Source organism: Pagrus major, chromosome 18 (genome assembly GCF_040436345.1).
Source record: "Pagrus major chromosome 18, Pma_NU_1.0".
NCBI lineage: Eukaryota > Metazoa > Chordata > Actinopteri > Spariformes > Sparidae > Pagrus > Pagrus major.
In genome coordinates this window covers 19,142,032-19,163,408 of record NC_133232.1, presented here as the reverse complement: position 1 = coordinate 19,163,408, position 21,377 = coordinate 19,142,032, and the positions used below count along the sequence as shown (strand labels likewise).

At 40.8% G+C, this 21,377-nt stretch overlaps 1 protein-coding gene across 1 annotated transcript in view; it reads right to left on the bottom strand.

The window, feature by feature from the left end:
- Nucleotides 1–159: 159 nt before the first annotated feature.
- The window catches only part of LOC141013480 (uncharacterized), a 48,829-nt gene continuing 27,611 nt past the window's right edge, over nt 160–21,377 (bottom strand). The window contains exons 5-14 of the mRNA XM_073487232.1: nt 19,202–19,381; nt 18,457–18,546; nt 17,162–17,362; nt 14,178–14,357; nt 13,562–13,794; nt 12,366–12,495; nt 10,909–11,040; nt 8,817–9,060; nt 7,453–7,521; nt 160–4,962 (exon numbers count right to left, since the gene is read on the bottom strand). Of these exons, the coding sequence (XP_073343333.1) occupies nt 4,787–4,962; nt 7,453–7,521; nt 8,817–9,060; nt 10,909–11,040; nt 12,366–12,495; nt 13,562–13,794; nt 14,178–14,357; nt 17,162–17,362; nt 18,457–18,546; nt 19,202–19,381 (1,635 nt within the window). The 3' untranslated portion in view covers nt 160–4,786. The remainder of the gene's footprint in view (nt 4,963–7,452; nt 7,522–8,816; nt 9,061–10,908; nt 11,041–12,365; nt 12,496–13,561; nt 13,795–14,177; nt 14,358–17,161; nt 17,363–18,456; nt 18,547–19,201; nt 19,382–21,377) is intronic.

Sequence of the window (21,377 nt, the reverse complement as noted above, 5' to 3'; positions counted from 1 at the left end):
TCATGTTTTCCTGCCCTTGAATCTTTCTTTTGTATTACTCAACGACTCCGTAATGAGTCAGCTGTATGGAATGGGGCCTACAAACAGGAAATGACGTCACGTGACAGGAAAGCCCAGCACAATGCCCTCACTCGCACACTGACGGCCTCGACACGCAGCTTCTGTAGAGGTTTTATTTTCAACAAAAGTACAGCTATATCAGATATGGATTTATTTTTACAGCAAAGTACAACATATTCCCAGTGCTTCTGATTACATCAAAACATATAATGTACATACAGTTGACATCTCCGCTCTCCCATTCACAGTTTCTGGATTGAATAGGCATTATTTTTCAGGTTTTTCATCTCTACAACAAATAATCAAACTCAAAAAGGCCAGCAAGAAAGAAAATGACAAATGTTTGCATATGATGACAAAGGATATGAATACTGTGAGTGACATTTTTCGGTGATAGGCAAAAAATCCAGACCTCAAACTAGATGGTAATATACAATGAATAGATTCCTAAAACGTGGGATGTCAGTCTTCTGTTAACCTTGTTGTCATTGAACACCACATCAGTTTATGGCTCATTGAAGACTCTGTTGCACCCAGACTATTCTGAAATGACACTGGACTGTGTGACCAACTGCAAGGAGTTCCTACTGAAGACGTTGCTATGCTAAATGTGAGTGAACACGGCAAGCGGCTCATGTACACCCTAGACTAAAAAGGAAATGACATAAATCTGAGCAACCTCTGATGCATCCGATTGACAGTCTGCTAACTTGGCTGTCTTGGAAAGAGATAAAATGAACAAAAATCTTCAACTGCACAGAAGGCTGTCCTCTCAGCTCTCAGCACAAGGTCGGGATGAGAATTATACAAGGAGATAAAAACCAATATATACATCCTTTTTAACAATGCGGCCAAAATGGTACAATTTAATACTGCATTTAATAAATATAAGTGAGGAATTAATTTGTCCTGTCAAGTCATTGTACTTCAAAGAATCATTTTCTTAAGTAGAAACAAGAGCATGATATGAATTGCAATGAAGTACTGTGTGTGTGTGTATGTGTGTGTGTATGTGTTCAGGATTATGTTTATTTTTAGCTCATCCCGAGAGGTTTCGCAGTTATTCAGCTCTTCTGCTTGACTACAAATCTATACACAAACACCCATGATCAGTGCTAACTCCTATTTGGTTCACTGTTGTCATAGAAAAATTATACCCGTTTTGCCTCAGCGGTTGATGGTATGAAAAAGAAAGAAAAAAAAAGAAAATAAGACAAAAAAAAAGCAGTTTGGACCATGTAAGTCAAAGAAAAGAAATCAGAAATTAAAATAATGTTACAGTTTACCCATTATATGTGGGCCAAAAGAGAGCATCAGTGCCTTTCATTTCACCTATCAACAGTTCAGTCTTTGATTCAGCATGAGGAAGGATGTTCCCCGCTACTTGACAATAAATAAAAAACAGAAGCTACAACCTGTGATGTATAGTGAGCAGGAGACAGGTGGACAGAGAAAAGAACTCCCTTTTAGTGAGATGGTATGGATTCACGGATGAGTGGTTCCGCGTCGTTGGAAATAAAATCCCATTTGGAAGTTAAATGAAACTGAACAATCTGTTAAGAGTTGTCTTAAGTCTCATGCAAAATATTGGATGCCACAAGCATGCATTTACCTGGTACTGAGGTCTACCGCACGCTAGAACTGGAACAACATTCGTCTCCAACGCAAAATACCAATATCCAAATATATGATCTGTTCTTTTTACATTATTTACAGTGTGTAGCTGATAAAGGTAAAATAGATGATTCTTTTGATTCATAACTCACTTTTAATAATATACTTTGAAATATGAAACCTATCTCGACTAATGAAAATCTGCTTCCTACTATATACTCAAATTAAACCATCTCTCAGCAGTGTTAAATAGATAACAATAAAGGAACTCTATGTGGTTTCTTAAATTAACTTCTTTCTGTGCAATAAAGTTACCGCTATGTGAGTGTGATAGAATATAATAATGTTTTTTTAAAGTGTTTCAGTCAGACAGCACAGTATCTACTCATATGGAAAAAGGCCTGACCTCTGGGTTTCTGTCCGAGTGGATCTCGTGCACTGGGGAAGAAGGAATTCCCAGTGTGTTTGAGAGAGAGAGATAAAAAGAGGGGGAGAGAGAGAGAGAGAGAGAGAGACAGAGGGAGAGAGAGAGAGAGAGACAGAGGGAGAGAGAGAGAGAGAGAGAGAGAGATGCGAGTCCCACACTGAAGGGAAAACACATGACTAATTCAAATCTGCCTGTGAAACTGAATAGATAATCACTAGTGGAATGCTGGAAGGCACTGTTAGATAGCATCTCTCTTCTCCGCAGCAGAACGGGCCAGCAAGTGCGTATGATTATGTGTCTCTGTGTGTGTATGTGTGTGTGTGTGTTTGCCTGCATGCTTGCGTCTGTATGTCGGTACTGGTGGCGGCGTGGAGTAGAGGGAACGAGGGTGAGGGAGTGGAGGGGTGGGGGTGGGCGTAGCACGGGACCTGAGGTTATCATGGCCTGGGAACCACATCTGTTTTCTTTTTTTTTTTGCTGCGCCAGACAAGGGAATTATCTTCCACAACAATCTCACTGGGAGCCATCTCTACAGACACCAGCAGCCAACTCACCCGTTTCTCAACTTTCTTTACTGAAACAGAACATAAATTACACAACATACAAAGCAATTCTATAAGGTCTTTTTTTCCAAATAGGTTATAAGGCCTATAAGAAGGCAAACAAATGACATAGAACGATATATAACTCTTTCATATCACGTTGTAGTGAATAGTGAAGATATATAATGATATATCACATTGCACAAGTTGTCATACTGTATATGTACTGTCCATCAGGTGATATAATTCAACACAAAATGTACTTCTGTATCTGAGGTCAAAGTATGAGCACAAACCAAGGACAGATGTGTCACTTACATTCCAACTGTAGAAAAGAATACACCTTCATGATGTGTGTAAATAAGTCGCTTCTCTTCTCTTTAAGGAGCACGATACCTCGCTCACAGCAGCTTCAGAGGGGGAGAGTGGGAGAGTGGGAGAGGGGGGGATTGTTGATACTAAACAAATCAATCTGATCGGGCCACAGTCCTCTGTGAAATCACTTAACGGCGCTGAGCTAACTGGCAGAACATGGATCAGATCTGGAAAAAACAATGTGACGGGGGAAGGGGGGCCAAGATTTTCGAAGCTGGAGTCTTTAGAGACGCATGAATCTGTCAGAGGACACCTGCATGCTACAGATCAACTTCACCTTCCTGCCTCCCTGTAGTGTTGGCTCGCACTTCTGCAGTGCGCTGCTCTCTTTCGGTGCTGCCTCACAACCAGGTGATACAGTATGGTTGTCCAGTTTGTTTAGAATTTCTGCCATTTTTTGGGACCATTTCCCCTCGTGCTGGTCAGGGTTCTTTCTAATTTCTCACACTGTGGCATCTGAGAGAAAAAACTCCTCAGATTGAATATGTGCTGTGCTTTTTACAATGTGAGCAATACAAAATAGTTAAGTCAACTGAAGAAGAAGTCTTTTTTTTCTTGTTGTTTTTTTAACAGCTGACGTGAAACAGAGATATCATTTTAGACCTTGGCCAATGCATCAACTTCACTTTTAGCTCTCAGTGGAGATCCGGAGGTAGGCTGTGCTCTTTCCAAACACCCAGTGAGCTGCCAGCACAGTGCTACAGGGGTGGTCTCTAGGGAGAGTGGGGAGGGGCTCCGACACGAGGCAGGTGGAGCGTAGCCTGCCTATCTCCTGCTCCCGGCTGTTTCATCTGAGCAGCGAGCCCCCCGTCAATACGCGAACCCACAGCCCCTCGGCGTGATCGGTTATGAATACCCTGTCAAAAGTGGTTGGTGAAAGGATGTAAATATTCTATTGATGCTCCCACTATTGATTTGTTCCCTGACCCATCGTATCATGGCCAATGGCAGGTTTCCAACAGAATGAAGCACTTCCTCTGAGAGTCACTGACTCACAGAGGCTGAGCAGGTGGGTAGAGAGATAGAGAGGAGGACAAGAGGGATGTAAAGAGTGAGGGAAACAGTGTGAACGTCAGACTTGGTGAAGAGAGGGCTACTATATGCAAACAGCTAAAGAGAGGAGTATGGAGTGTTGAGAGTGAGGGGGAGATCCAGACATCAGTGGAGCAGAGACGGCCTGACCGACCGGTCCGTGATCAGTGGCAGAATGGATCGAACTCAGAGATGATGCTGACAGCAGAGCTTCACAGGTCCTTCAGACGACCGCAGCCAAGTGAGCCGAGGCCCGTCATTATTCACTCTCACATTCAGAAGAATGCAACCAGCAATCTCACATAGCAGCACAGCAAGATCTCAGCTTTTTGGACACAATCATACTATTAGGAATGCCCTGGCTTGGCCTCGTGGTTCTTTCCAGGTGATGGATTGAAAAATGAAATAATAGAACAATCTCGATAACTCCAGGACATTCAGATGGCGTGAAGATGCAGAATCCGAGGGAAAGAGTTCATGACAGTCGACTCAGCTGGAGAAGCGTGATAACTAAGAACGTTACTAACATATATGAATTGTAAAGTTTTATTTTTTCCTCAATTTCTCAAGTCTTCAGTCCTCTTGCTGCTTCCAGTCACACTCTATATTAACATTGGTCCTTAACTTCAAAGTCTCTTGTGTATGCGTGTTTTTTTTCCGTATTTTTCCTCATGATCATCCAGTGTTTAGTGCTTCTAAGAAAAATAGCTGGTCCTTCAGAAGAGTCTGTGTATCTCTATTTCTTAAATGGAGCTAATCTACTAAAATTCTGCCAGAAAGGAGCCTGGCCTCTTTTGGATTGACTGAATTCAAAAACCTCTCCTTGTGCCATGTCCTCCGTTACCTCATACTGCCCCGCACTGAGGGGGTCCTGCGGGGGTGGGTATGAGGGGGGCGTGCACCTGTTTACACCTAGGAAGGCAGGTGCAAAAAGAGCAAGAAAGGGGTGCAAGGGAGTTGGGGGAAAAGGAGGCAGCGCAGGGCATAAAGCGAAAGAGAAAAAAGCAGGGGAGGTGGATAACAAAACAGGAAACATTGTCAGTAATGTATCTGAAACAGACACAACACCACAACACCAAGTCATGCTTCCAAAGAAAGCAGGCACAAAGACATACAAAATGAGCCTTCTGTGTTAACATTCCTGCATATTAAACCTGAGATATGATACAATATGATCATATGATGACAGCTGAATTGGTAGAAACATGGAATTCAGCTCTAGCAATGACACAAGGGAGACTAAAGATGCTATTCAATCAAACTCTGTAGCAGGCAAACAAGAGAACCCACGGATTACGTCTGATACAATGATGAAAACCAGGCATTTGGACGAGGGACATTGTTCTTCCATGTTTGTTGACAGTGCGTTTGTTTGAATAGCACCCTCGACACTCGAGAACAAAAATAGAGCCAACAAAAAGCCGTTAATATGCATTTAACTACAGTCTACAATGTCATTTAGCTACAGTCTACAAGCATCACAAACTATGCTAGTGCAATTAAAAATTAGATACAATCAATATTTGGAGATGAAATATTCAAAAGTTGCCATGGCATCTTGGAACAGAAATGCAAAGATGAGAAACAGTGTGTTTTGTTACGGCTATTTTGCCAAACACTGTTTTTAGCAGTTAGAAGGGTTTGATCTGTTTGTGTTAGTGGAACCTGTTTATCTTGGATCAGTCAAGATATAATGCTTGTAAACAGATTGGACTGTGACTGCATGCTCCAATGCCAACGTTAATCACAACGCCTCCCAATGCTGCTTAGCAGTTGCCATGGCATCTTATTGTGCTAGCTCTAAGGAGAACTCTAATGCATATACCTTTATCATTTTCAAACCATGTCCATACAACATGGCCCTCTTTCTCAAGATGAAATCTATAAATGAATCTGAAATTCAAGAGAGTACTTCACCTTGTGCCAGCCATGTACACATACAGCACTTAGAAACACACAACATTTACTTCTGACAGACATCTACAGGGATCCTAACGTCAGAGAGAACATTCCAGCAGTGGTTAATTACTACCTTAATGGATGGTCATGCTTATAGTGAAACTGGCAATAGCAAGAACATCAGTAATGGTCAATGTACAAACATCTAGCCTGGCACTAAAAATGGCTAAAACTTAAAGGATGATGCCAGCAGTTTTACACATGTGGGTCCCCTGTCTGGTGCTTCGTCAGGAGCTAGCATTCTTGAATAACTTGTTTGACATGTTTTCCTTTTACTGAGATAGGCGGTAGCTGTTGGTGGTTGGGAGTATTTAGAGTGGCTTGAAAACCAAACTTTTAAAATCACATAATAGGAATAGGTAACATGATTACTCTGATGTTTCTGCCTAATTACTTCTGGTGGTTGCATTTATGCTTAAAAAATCCTAAAAGTGGTGTTGATTTGTGAAGATTATCTTCCTGAACAAAATGTGCAAGTACCATAAACTTATGTTTGCCACAGAGCTCATTGTCTGTAATAATTGAAAATTAAAAATCCCATAAGCTTTATGTCAAGGGAACAAGGGCAATGCTAATTTCTAAGTTAGTCTACAAAGATCAGTCATCCCTGGCACTCCCTATCAGCATCCCTGTTAACATCAGTTGTCATGAATTTCGGATGCATCTTGCTAACAAAACTTAGCTGAAAGCTTAGCTGCACTCTCTCATCTAAACATGGTCACTTCTGGCTCCAAAAATCAAAAGATAGCGATGTCCAAAATGCCAAATCAAAAGCTTCACAGAGGGTAATCCACAAACCACTAGGCGATGTCAGGGTGGCTACGTCCACTTCTTTTATAAAGTCTATAAATATACAATTTGAATGCTGTAATAAAACAAAAATTGACCACAAATTACACATGCACACATGAGAAGTAACCCAAAAGATTGATTTTTGTTTAGAACATACTGTGACAATCTGAATGTAAACAGAAGTAATAAGCACCAACAACCACCCTAACTCAGTAAAAGAAAAAATGCAAACAGTCGTCTGAGGCATTACGTTTTTTAAGACAAGCGTGACACAGGACCCACATGCCATGAACACTGGCATCGCCCTTTAAACTGAATACTTCATGCAAACAGCCCTCTGTCTTTTCATTGATGCTTAACAGCTGCTTTAACTCTTATCAGGTCATCCTTGTGTATGTGCTGACAAACATTTAATTCAACGAAAAAATATTGAAAGTCATAAAGCGAGAAGACATGAATCCACGTGACATTTCTAGCTTACTTAGTACACAGTCTAGGTCCATTCAGAAACAAAGTAGGCGTGTTTAAGAAACGGTGTAGAAAGTAAAAAAAGAGAGCAGGTTAAAGGAAGAGTAAACAGCGATGAGAAGACAGAGCACACCAGCGAGGAAAAGAAAAGGAAAATCACCTGATATCTTCTTGTTGCCTCACCTTTCTGTTTGGTCACCTTTCTCACTGTCATGGCCGCCTGTCGCTTCTGATACTCAGAGATCTCAAAACCTAAACACCAAACAGGATTGTATGTTTTATAAATGTTCCACTTGACCGACATGATGCCTTTTACTATGACTTAAAACAGCTATGAAGTGTTGAGGTTTTCACATTAAAAGGTGCAATATGTCAGAATTGGCCACCTGTGTAACCCATACTTAAAACAAATACAAGGCAGCATATTACTAGAGCAACTACTACCTTGTGCCAACTGTTGCTGCTGTTAGCTAGTTAGCTCAGTTAGCCCAGCAGCTAATGGTATGGACTAGGAGCTTGGGGACCAGTTTTGGTGTTTACACAGCTGGTTAGCATGCTAACTTAAATCTCTGTAATAAAATACATACACCTGATAATGTCAAAACTGTTATTTATGTTTTCAACTAAAATTCTTACATATTGCACATTTAAAGTCACAGTACAAAACCTACTAAAAGACACTGGGTGGGTGAATATGGTAAAAATTACCATGATATTTCCCCAGATGAGCAAATGAGTCATTATCTAATGATACACTAATTAATATTAATTTCCAGTATTGAAATCTGAAAACTGGATCAAATCAGGTTCAAAATTCTTGTTACATTTTCTTGTAATCATAAATCAGTAAATACTGTCAACAGCCATAAAAAAACTTTTATAAATCAGGCTATGAATGATATATGAACAAAACCCCTGAATAGAATCAATCCTTCAAAATAAAGATATGCACCACTACTGAAGTGGAGATTTCTGGCTCAAAGTATAAGAAAATAACTCATTTTGAGAAAATGGCTTTTAAAGATATGTACTCTCAGGATTCCATACAATTTTGACAAAAAATAAGACACAACAAGTGATAAGGGTTAAAAAATAAATATCAGCATGACACTTCCCAAGTTCATTACTTACATTAAGACAATTATTACCTCATCTTTGAATATGTAAATTAGGCATAACCTGATTAAATATTCAGAACTTCCAGAAAATAAGTCTGACTTAAATGTGTATTTTGGATTTTTTCTTTCCATCAATCAGAAAGAATAGCTCTCAAAATTGGCCAACGCATGGAAAAACAATGTTTTGCCTGTCAAGGCATTAATGTGCCCTAACTTCTTGTCCATGTGGCATGATCCAGCGAGGAAGAGCTAAGGTCTGATTGTCTCACTCACTTTATTGCTTCAATGTAATGCACTTTTCACGGGAAATTCATGTTTAGTACCCAAAAAAGTCACTGTGTGGTGTGCTGCAGTAAAGATGTAACTGAAGCTCTATTGCCCATTGTGAATGAAACTAATGCTTTCCAAACAGGGAGGTGCGCGACTAACCGATTTTCTCATCCTCCTGCACCATCTTCCTCTCCTCGTGGAAGGCCCTGAGCCAGCGGATCTTCTCCTCTGGCTTCTTGGCCAGGAAGATGTGGATCTCCTCGCTGTCTTTGTTGCACAATTTGAAGGCGTTCTTCACACTGACGTTGAAGTCATCGTCACGGCCGTCTATGGCGTCCCGCACCTCATAGCGATCCATGTCGATGCGGCCCTTATAGTACAGAATGTCCCGGCGTATCAGATCCTGGGGAGGAGGAGGAAAGGTCTGTTTGTTAATGTGTGCGCGCGTGTGCTGAACCTTAGAGGTGTCAACAAGCATCCTTCCCTCGGTATCCTGAGAGTCTGTCTTATGCAACCCTTTCCATCTGCTGCCCAAACATACAAACACCTTCCAAACACATTGCTGAATGCCAAGTTTCTCTGCGAATGTGATTGAGACTTGATATCGCAAATTGTAGAAAACACTATTTCAACAATGGCAACTACTCCAGTCTAATTTAATGCACAACCACACAACAACATTGGAATAAATCCCATCTCTGTGATGCTTATAATGGTGAGTTTTTGACGACAGTTTGCTTCAGTTTATCCAACTCTTGTAATTTTTGAGAGTATTGTTTGCAGTTAATCACTGTGAAAGTGTGCATAATGTGTCCACCCAAGATGTCTTGATAAAACTTGTTCTGTCCAACCAACAGTCCAAAACTCATTGATATCTTCAATACCATGCAACAAAATTTAATACAAGAAAAAACTTCAGAGAATGACAAAACAACAAACCATCTCCCTAAGCTGTGTAGTGCAGAATATATGATAAAAGTAGTAAGAAAATTGAATACAATGGTTACTGAAGAATAAAAAAGATACCAAAGAATAAAACTGATACTAAGAATAAAATAGGCATTAAAGGGATTTGACTATTTTGGACAATGAAATGTCAGAAAAAGTGCAAACCACAATTCACAAAAGCCAAAAACTTCAAAACTCTTTTGATTGTTTTGTCAGACCAACAGTTAAAAATCCAATATTAGGTATACTACAACATAAGATTAAAAAGAGAAACAAATCATGATTTAAATTGATAAATTAATGAGCAAAATAGGCAATTAGTTTTCTGAAAATCGACTATTTGTTCCAGCTCTATAGCAGCTCATGATCCACGAGCAACCTTAACCTATGTTACTTGAAGAATTTGCAGGAATGAGACGGCCACATAAAAAAAAAAAAAAATCTTCATCGTGACTGTTGCCTTGGGACCAAAGAACATCCAGTCCCAATATGAGGTCAAGGAAGGTAAAAAGCAGAAAATGAAGAACAGGCATCTTTTAATAAGCGTGCAGAGACCAATCTGCATCTCCTGATAAGGAAGAGATGAGAAGAAAAGATGGGAGGCAACATGCAACGTGTTACTAACACACCCTGAGGGCTGCCATTACACATGTTGTACTAAGGATGCTTGATAAGGATATACAGAACAAAGGCTTGAATTTATAATTCAGCTTGTCTTTGAGCAGAATTTACTGAGTGGACCAGAACAGCTAACAAACCAGGTGATCTGCAGAGTTCATTTCTGGTGGCTGTTAGTTTTTTCTGTCTGTGTTATTCTGTGTAATGAAATTGAAATTAATATTTGTCTCTGTGTACACATTTGTGCGATGGCGCAGTTATTCAGCCCTTGTGTGTTTGCATGAAAGTGTCTTTCTGCATTTGTGTCTGTGTCTGTGTGTGCATGTACTGTAGTGTAGAGTGTAGCCAAGCGTGAACATCCGTCTGACAGGAGAGCACAGCCTCGGTGCATCGGAGCCCAAACTACCACAGCTCCATTTTGTGAAAGGTGCTGAGCATTTGAACGCATCTTCACTAGGGGCTGGTGTGTCTCATATAGGGCATTATGTAATCTATTTGCAGCTCTCGAGTAAGGTTGAAGAAGAAGTCACATTGTCTTCAAGCATCTCCGCCACCAGCCACGTGATACACAACTTTGAAGAACACAGACTGAGGGTATGTTTTAGCTTATCAGCAGGCTTTCAGCTGACAAAGTCATCAAAAAAAAAAGGAAGAATGTGAACAAAAAGACAGCGAGAGAGCCTACCTTCTTACAGAGGACCAGCTGGTGATCAAAGAGGAAGAAGACTCGCTGCTGGCTACGTCCGTACGGCTGATAGATCCATGACAACTCCCCAGTGTAGATGAGCTCCGAGCTCCTGTCCAAGATATCATCCCCCTAGACACACACACACAAGAACACACATACGCAATTTATAAATGAAGAAGATACTTAAAAGACAGAACTATGTAACTGATGCTACTGCCAAAAGCTTGACTTCACTAATTCTACACATACAGTAAAGATCAGTGGTGATTAGCAGTTCTAATGTATTCTGTGGGTCTGAAGGCGCTTTATCAAGTCTAAATGTACCCCAATGATGTCATAGTGATGTCGTCAGGTGTACCTCAATTTTTTATATTATATTATTATATGCAATGAAAGCACATGGGCTTTTTTTTTAGAGTTTGCAACTTTCCATTTTTTCCTTGTTGAATTACAGGTCACTCTTTATGTTACCTAGCCGTTAGCTGATGTTTACTAGTGAGCCACAGTAACATAAAACCAGTGTCAGTGAGAGAAGCTCTCAATGCAATGCAGTGGTCCTCAGCTGGCAGGATGATAGTGTGTTTGTTAGCAGAGTGACAGGACTACTTAAAATTGAGAGAAGTAATTTTAAACAGCTTAAAAGTCTTTTTTTGTTTTGTTAAAAAGACGTGAGGAATTCAAGCAGTTACTTAAAGTCCAACTCCAGTGTATTTTGGTATTTTTATGATATTTCATATCTTCTGAGTCCTTCCCTGACAATGTTGATGAGCCACACTTTGCGCTAAATATTTCTTTATAAATAACTTAATTTTGTGCTCAAAGTGACAAATGTTAGCTGTTCTCTAAAATGGAATGTATTGCTATACTGTAATCTAGGAGTCATGTGTAATCCTCCAAGCTTGGCGTATATGGTTTATAAATGATCTAGTAGCAGTAAATGTACAGTACAGGTTACATTTTTCCCAGGAATAAACTCTGCAACTCCTCAATCCAAGAAGAACTTATGTTTGAACTTTTGCTATACCTGCTAATATTCATTAATTCCGTTAGCTTATCCATGCTAAAATCGATGCTATCGCTTATCCATGCTAGTGATAGAACCGAAGTCTGGTTCCGATGGTAATGGATTACGTACAACTATTAAGAACACCCCCATTCTTTGTTTGAGAAAGAACATTGACCATTACACAGGAACAAACACTGACTGCAGTGCGGATGTAAGGAATTTTATGTGCATGCACAAACACAAAATGTAATGTTTTTACCAAGTAAACGACTGGCGTTGTAAAACTGTCTACATTTAGTGACATATTTATAGAGTAAAATGTAAGTTCGTTCATCTCTAGGAAGAGTCTGTGACTTAACAGATGGACTAAACAGACCAGAGCAGATTTTGCCGGTAAAACAACATCAGATGCTCAGTAATTACTCCACAGTCTAACACATACACATACCTCCCAGTCCAGAACAGAAGCTTGCCACTGGGCGATCTTGTCAATGTTCTCCAGCCTCCTCTTCCTCTCGTTGATCTGCTGAGTGACGTTCCGCATTACTGCCAGCGCTGCTGCCACGTATCGATAGTCACTATGGACACAGTGCACACATAATTACTCCTGGGGTGTTAAAGGGAGAAGTTATAGCTCTTGGATATCGGCCACCTTTAAAGAAGACATGTAATGTTGCAGTAGTGAATGATACAGAGTGGCCTATTAAAGGACGAGGGTTATAAACTCAAGTAACAGCAGTCTGCTGGAGCACAGTCAAAATAACACAGTGCTATTTAATTCTAATCAGCCACTTTCTCTCTCCACAGTTAACTCTGACTGCGTCTATGCTAACTGAGCTGGATTTATCCCTCTGGCTTAGATGTGCTACAGATCCAATCCTCACTTTGGAAGATAATGCTTGTGTGTGTGACAGCGCTGCGAGTGTGTGTGACAGAGAGAAGGCCTATATCTGGCAGATTCTCCACAGCTCCTAACAGTCAAACACTGTGATCTGGCAGGCAGAGCTGGCAGAGCTGGCACCTGTCCCTCTCTGGCTGAGAACGCATGGTTTGTGAATGACCTGGAGCTGGCTGAGAGACGCTGAATCACTTACACCATGTTTCTGTGGGTTTGCACGCATGAGTTTGCACATCTGGATGCTCGTGTTATGAGAGAGATCATCTGCAAATGTTTAGATTGTGTACTGCACTTCTGTGCTGTGCGTACAGTGTGTGTGGAGAATGTTGATGCTTGTGCATGTGCCAGCAAATGCCCAAATCCATATTTAATCTGCAGATCTATTTATATCGAGAGTTCTATGCAGTGATCCTATGGCCATGTATTGAAATGAAAATGATCGACTGTGAATACAGTACTGTAATATGCTCTTTTAATAAAACTGAGATTCCTTGATTAAATGTTTTCCTCTAACATTCACAGAAAGCTGGTAAAACAGTGCAAAACAACATTTGTTTCAGTTCATACGTTGATAATCACCACTTCAGTAGAATAAACCCGACACCTGCAAATGCTGAATTGCAACATAATGCATCTGGAGCACAACGATGCATCAGTAATGTCTCCTTTTTAGAAACAAATGGGCCACCATCAGAAAGCGACACAATCAGCAGATTAAACGTGACCTTGGCCAAAGCGTGCAGTACCTGTGCTCCTGCGCGGTGTATTTGAGAAGCTCAGCCAACTGGAGCGGATATTTGCAGATTTTCTGGACAGGAGTGAGCAAGAAGCCGTCTATGGCGATGTCGATCATTTGCTGGAGGAGGCGACAGGCCTCGAAGAAGTGCTGGTACCTGCCATCCCTCATCAGTTTGCTCAGCTCCATACAGGCATCCAAGTGGTTGTTACAGTATTCTGAATAGATCCAAAAACCATCTTGCTGTAGAAGTTAAGAAGTAGAAAGACGCATGATGAGAGAGGAAAACATCTTTTAAATAAAACATTCTGCGTACAAAAGCTCTGGTTGCTAAAATTTTTATAAGAGCTGTTTCCTCAAGATCATGACTTAATTATCTCATTATCTTGAGATAAACCGTTTGCTGGTGACTTAATTATCTCCACAGCTTAACTATAAAGTCAAGATAACAAGATAATTGATCAGATAAAAGTTCTGATCTTGAGATAAGATGTTTAACAAAATTATTAGCAAATATGGCTGCACTCAGATGGACAGCAAGTACGAGTTTGATTTGTTGTGAGTGTTTAAAAAAGGGCTATTAAAAGAATAACAGGACTAAAAGGGTAAACACTATCACATCTCACATGTTCTAAAAAGCATGGTCCGATTTCAGAGAGGTGTGGTTCCTCTGTGTTGTACTGTTTCTCCAAGTCTCTGACAAAGCCCATCTGGAAGCGGTAGATGTCCTCGATGTTCCCAAAGATGACCTTCAGCTGGTCGTCATTGAACATGTCCACACGCTTCCTGCACTGGCGCAGGTATCCCTGCAACAATATGGGTTACAACTTTCGTGAGGCTTTCAGGGGAGATACAGTTTAACTGGTAGGTCCTGGATTGTGACATGGCTGCGAGGCTGTGAGTCAGAAAACGCTCCAGAAAAAGCCTTAGCATGCTTCATCTCAATACTATTTTGGCTAATTCTTTGTAATAAACATGTGAAGTCATTCCTTAAATATAATTTACTGGGATCAAAATGAACTATGACTCCTTAGAAGCTTAGAAGCTGTGCAGTCAGAGACAATTTTGTCTAGGTCGAACTGTGGCCCCAATTTGTCTGTTCAATTCTTGTGGTTAATTAAATGCCCTGAAGCTTTGGCACATTGGGAAAAGATTTGCAGTAAGAGGTAGGTTTTTTGCTATTACACACTCCACTACCCAGAATTCTCTCTTTTGAAATACAAATGCTAGGCCTTTATGTTTTGTTTTAATTCATCTTCAATACAAATAATCAAAAATGAGATTAAAACAAATTCTTATATATCTCTTTCCAAAATAATAAGATAAAAAACAAATGATTGTATATATATTTTGTATTTTACATTAAGATGGGAAGCTTCTTTCACCGCACAGCCACTAACAGCCATGTGTTCCCTGAAGAACCAGGAAAATATCAACAGCTTAGTGACATTTTGACTTCATGTGTGCAGGCACTCCACGGCAATTCTTTCCTCTAGTAAGCTTCCCTAAATCCTTAAAGCCTTTACTTTTACCTTCTTGTAACACACAGTTTAAAAACAGCTCTGACAAAGTATGAAACTCACCTTTGACTGTTTTCTCCATATCTGCTTTTGCAAACAAAAATAGCTATTTACTCTTCTTGCCTGTGCATGTTTATGGCAAGGTGTAAAAACTGGGCTCTCTGGAAGTGAGCATGTGAAATTTAAGCTCTACTGCAACATTTGTGGAAGTATGTACTGTAGATAAGCCAGAATATGCACAATAAAACCTTGCCCACCTAAAATACTGATACAAAGGTATAGAATTACTCATTCTTATTACAACTAACTTGTTTTTTTGTGATTTTTTGTGAGATAAATATGGAACAGTGATCCATTAAAACTATGTTATGTTTTCTATCATATATATAAAACAAAATGGAGCTAGGGGGTTATGATTGTTAATCTTAATGGAGGGTCATCAGTTCACATTAACATAATCTAACAATTATTTTCTATTCCCATAGATATTTGTTCTTTTGAACCAATTATCATGTGGCACGGCTTCCTCTTGACTTCTTGATTTTAATATCAAGACTGCGACAGAAATGCAAGGATAAAACGGTTCAGTGTTTAACAATATGAAACTGAATAAATCCTGTGTCTGTGCTGTACATGCATACATGTTTTAGGCTACACAGTGGACTAGCACTGCGCCATGTAAGACCAGGCCTTTTACATGCTAAGCTATAGAAATTCACATTTAACATTAAAAAAAGAAAGACTTGTCAAAGATCCCATCCATGCATGTACTGATGCATGCATAACAATTATCTAATGTGTCTGACATGTTTTTTCCATAAAAAGGGTAAAATTACATCGTTAAAAAAAGTATTTGTCATTTGACAATTATAACTACTGAACACAAGGTGTCTTCTACTTCCCTTTAAAGTCCATTGTTAGTACTGTATGTGCAATAGAGGCTTCAAGTTTCCACACCGCACTTGTCTATGCTAAATATTGGTCCAGGATTGGCTTCCAAACTGTAGTGATATCACAAATAATGCTCATAGCCCCGCCTCTTAAAAACAGATTTTCAGTGAGCACAGATTTTCACTATATGATAATCGTGGCCAAACAAATTCACAATAAGGATATTACTGTGATATCGACAGTAACTTGAAAAAAAAAATGCTAGCAATCAAATCTATCTTTAACTTTGTTGTTTTGTCTCTTTTTTGGCAAATAAAATACCCTCAAAATATGAGTGTAGGGAGGTGGAGAGAGAGTCTGTAACCATAGATGAGGAAAAAAGAAATTACTATCAACGACTCAATTGCTGGTGAAAAGGCAAACAGTTGAACTTATTAAAAAAGATGCACCAGGCCCAACATCATCCCTGGACTATTCATACGATATTATCATATGTGCATTATGAACACAATATCAACATTTAATTTCTTAATATCACGGTTGTCATGAATATCGCAATATTGCAACACCCCTAAATGAGCACAGAGAACATTTACACTTTAAGTGTTGAATGTGTTCAAAGCTCAAGCATTCAACTGGAGGAAAAAGGAAAAAAGACATTTCTGACTGAGGGGGGACTTACTTACTAATATATTTAAATTTATGATTTTAATAATAGGTCAAGATATTGTATTTAAATTTGAATTTGGGTGTGTCATGATTTGAGTCTTCATAAAAGGCTTGCCATCCTTAAAATGTAACAACTGGCAAGGCATTTGTTTAATTTTATTAGGTGTGAATTCTAGTTTGTCACGTCGCCATGATTCATAATATAATGACAAATTTAATCTGGACTGGATCACTCCAAGTGTGTCAGCTGCCACTGTGTGTTTTCATTTCTAACAGAAAGAGAATTATTTTTGGACTGTATTGAAATAAACAGAAAAAATACTGCATGTTTTGAATGAAAGTGTGAATGTGGGAGTGTTAAGAATCATGGACCCTTGTGTGGCATTAAAGGGGCTGCTTGTTCTCTCCTACACGTTTCAGTTCATTCAGTTCTTCACCGTTACTTTTCTCACGGTCTCTTTGGTATCAAAGCATGCCCTGGAGCATTAGAGTGTACGTATGTACTGTATGTGTGTGCACGTGTTTAGTACCTCACAGATGTCCTTGAGGTGTTTGATGTAGTGTCTCTCTGTGCTCATGATCTCATTGATGACGTTGGCTCTCATCTGGTCTCTGTTCTGAAGGGGCGAGCCCAGACACAGGCAGTCATTGGTCGGGTCCAGGTGCCCGTTCTGTACCTCGCTGGTTCCCTCGGCTGGCTCCGCTCCTCCGTCCTCCTGGTTCACCCACAGCTGAATGCAGAACACATTCACACACATAGAGCCACACACACGTGAACTTAAATAAGAAATGTGCTCAGCTTAGTGGTAAGTGAATAAAGCTGATGAAGAGAGTATTAGTAAGCAGATACATTTAGGTTTTCACGTCACAAAATCTTTGGTACTACTCACTCCTCATGAACATGAATGCACACAGCACACACACATCACATACATGAACACACATCTCACACACACAGAGCTTCATTTAGAGGGTCTCTGGTAGTTTGGACAGAGAGTGAGACTGTTGGTCCTTCAGGTCAGAGAGGGGAGAGACAAACTGCCAAACACTCCAGAGTTTTAAAAAAGCCTCTTTCTGAGACTGGTGCCCAGAGGATATTCAATGCCCAACTTCGGCCCTGTGTGTGACTCAAATAAATCTCCCCCCTGCACATATGCATGCACATACACTCGCACACAACCTCACAATTTCCTCACACATGCACCGACACAAACACGCACACGACCACACACAGATCCACACACATAGCATATTCCACTCTTGCTCATAGAAAGGGCCAAGTGAGCGTGGTTTCAGATGTCCAGCAGCCAACACCTGATGACACACAGTTTGCCAAGAGAACATCAAAGAACCGACGGGTAGAATGCCAAACACAAGATGAGAAATGCAGCGCCACAGACAAGCAGAGTGACGGGTGGTAGAGCACTGACTGCAGACGAGAACTACTAGCGCAGCATTAAGACTGAGAATTAGTCAGAGTCAATAGTAAATAGAGTGCTGAAAAAAATATCAATATTTAAAATAGAAACAAGCATGACGTGATTCCAAAATCCATCTTATTCTATATGAATCCATTTGTAGCGTTTTGACTACAGGCCGTTAAGAAGACATTTAGTTTTTTACTTTTGACTCATCAGTTCTGTTTTACTTTTGACTCATCAGTTCTGCCTCTCTATCGACCCCGTTGAGGATGATGTGAGAACGCCATGGGAACGTTAATGTTTGGTAATGTCGAGGGAACGTTGTGTGGACAGACTGGAGCGGGCGGGCGGGTGGGCGGGCGGGCAGGCTGGATGGGTAGATGAAGCTGGGAAAAAAAACGCACCTTTGACGTGGTGTTTTGGAACCGTGGAGTTGCTATGGGGTTGATATAGAAAACCTGTTTTGTTTGGGGCTGAGGAGGGTGGGGTTCCACCTTGGAGAGAGAGAATGACAGAACAGAGAGATACTTTTTGGTCGACAGTCAGTCAGCCTGTCTGCCCTGCCCTCTCAGGAGTGAATATGGAAGGGTGGAGAGGTGGGGATGGCCATGAAGAGTGTGTGGAGGGCGGGGGAAGAGGGGAGTGCTCTGCTGTGGAACAAGGATGCTAATTCTTCCCTCAATAATAAAGTCAAAGAATTACAAAATAACATACAGTTGTTTCATCAGACCTTTGTGTTGGAATTTAGTTGAGCTCACATGTGGGTGAGATTACATAATGGCGATGTAAAGTGAGGACGTTGTAAATTTAAGTGGTTTTCAAGGGTAGGAGTTGAAGGTGATGCCACACTAAAAAAGGGGTTCATCAGCATCTTTGTTTCGTTGTCCCTGAACACCCGATAAAGGCACTTAGCTAGCTGTTCTCTGATCTCTTGAGTGTTATGTATTATTCAAATACAGTATTATTCAACCGTGTGGAGCAAGCATATCATTGTGTGTGCTTTGAGTATATAAAAAAGACTTGTACATGTGCACCTTCCTCTGGGTATTTATTAGCGTTTGTGCATATGTTCATGTGCCTCCATTTCTGTGTGTGTGGGTGTGTGTTGTGTCTATGGTCGCTGGCCAGCCATGGCTGCAGCTAACTCACCCGTACAAAGCTGGCAGGGAACCATCCTTCCTCCTCATCAATCTGGCCCCACCACCAGTCCTTGTTGGAGGCGTCCAGCACCTTGATGACGTCACCGGCCTTAAACGCCAACTCCCGGTCCGCCATGGTCACATGGTCCCATACCGCCTCAGCGTTGACGATTGAACCTCCACTTATCAACTGGAGAAATCGGAGGGAAAGACACAGGCTGTATCTTATGCTTTTACTCTCATCACATGCAGCCACTGACACAGCATGGACAGCACTGCAGACACAAACCAATAAATGTGGATCCATGTGATCTAAAACAGCATAGAAATCAAATTTGAAAAGTGATTGTAATTCAGTACTCAGCCTCATTTTGGCCTCAATTTGTGTGTGAATCCTTGTTGTTAAACCCACTCAGATTACTAATGGATGCAAATACACACCCTCAAAGCCAGGGCCCACTGGCAGCTTAGGGATTGCAAATAGAACGACACAAAAGCCGACACAGACCACAGTACAACACAACAAAATACAACAAGACAAAAAAGGCAGAGCTATTAGTGGAGAAACAACACAGTGTTCAGAAGCACAGCACCAGTCTCCACGCAGGGACAGTAATTGGCCCATTATGACATTAGAATAATTACATGTGTTAATGTAATATAAATGCTGAGGAGCAAACGAATGTGAAGGGATAATCTCCCTTCCTTCATGCTGTCACCCGGGCTTGTTATTTTATCTGCAGCTTGAAACATGCAAGGATGACTCATCAAATCTTTTCTATTGATTTTAGCATCATGAATAAGTAATGTGGACATTATGCAGCACTGAAAGTAAACGCTTAAATTGTACAACTATGCTCATGCACGTGAGCAGACTGTTATTTTGTGTATATGCTTCATGGGCATGGCCTATAAGGGCACAGGATCGCTGTCAGGTGACCAGTATTCTTTCGGGGATTTGGAAAGGCTAAAGGTTGTTCTCATTAAAGGACAAGAGACAGCGGACAATGTTCTAGGGAAGGACCTGAGTGTGACATCATCCATCTACCAAGCAGCCTCACCATCCATCACACTGAGGACTTTGGTGCCTTGAGATGTGCACAAACACTCACAAACATACACACATGCAGCTGTACTTTTAGCTTCATATACATAAAAACTCCTGTATGCATCTGTGGCACAGCTCCAACTGTTTGTTCCAATTGCTCGCTCCAAAGTAGTGTTCATCAGCATTCTCCAGTCCAGAGCTAACCATGCATCCAGTCCCTGGGGCTGTGGGCAGAGCAGCCAGCGCTAACCAAGCCTGACAGGAGCTGCTTAGGCTCTAGGTAAGGAGTTATCAAAGGCCTAGAGACAGGGATGTCACGTTGATGGACGTTAAATTAATTATTTACTTGTATTAGGGCTTTAGCATATTAATACTGAGCTACTGTTATTTTCTAAATGGAACTAGTTCTGTTCTTTTTCTTTTTTTTTTACCAGTACTTGCCTCTTTTAAAATTAAATGCTTGGATGGGAAAACCTTTTGATATGCACCTCATCACTCTAGCACAAAAATGCTATTCCACCTATGTGCTGATGCAGTGCGTTTGTAAGAAATGTCCATGAGAATGAGCAGAGTGTGTGTGTGTGTCTGTGTTTGTTTGTTTGTGTTCAACTGGACCCCCCGTGAGGATTTAAGCTCTCAGACTCAGCAGCTATGATGCCCCTTCAACCTGTAGACAAGTCTACTTCCCTGATGGCTTACTGAGACAGCTATGGGGGATATAAGCCAACCAGGGCAGAGGAGTGAACACAAGGAGGGACATCCATGCCTGGAAGGGAGAGAGCAGCCGTCGTCATGGCGACAGATGAGGATGCTTCACTGGTATTGACAAGATGACAGGATGAGGCAAGGACACTTCAGGATGCACCAGAATATTTCCAAATTTAGGTGTGTGTGTGTGTCAAGAGTGACCAGTGAGTAAAAGCTACTCTGTTATTAAGATGACAAACCAATCAGATTAGAGAATCCAGTAACATGAGCAGTCCCATGTCTCCATGTCTCTGCTGGTTTTAAAATCAAAGATGCCATTGAGTAGGTTGATTAAAGCAGGTACCTCATAGGGCTGGGTGCTGGGGTAACAATAGCTCTAGCCTATATCTCAAAGCTCTCCACTACAGGAAAAGAGGAGGATTACCACAAA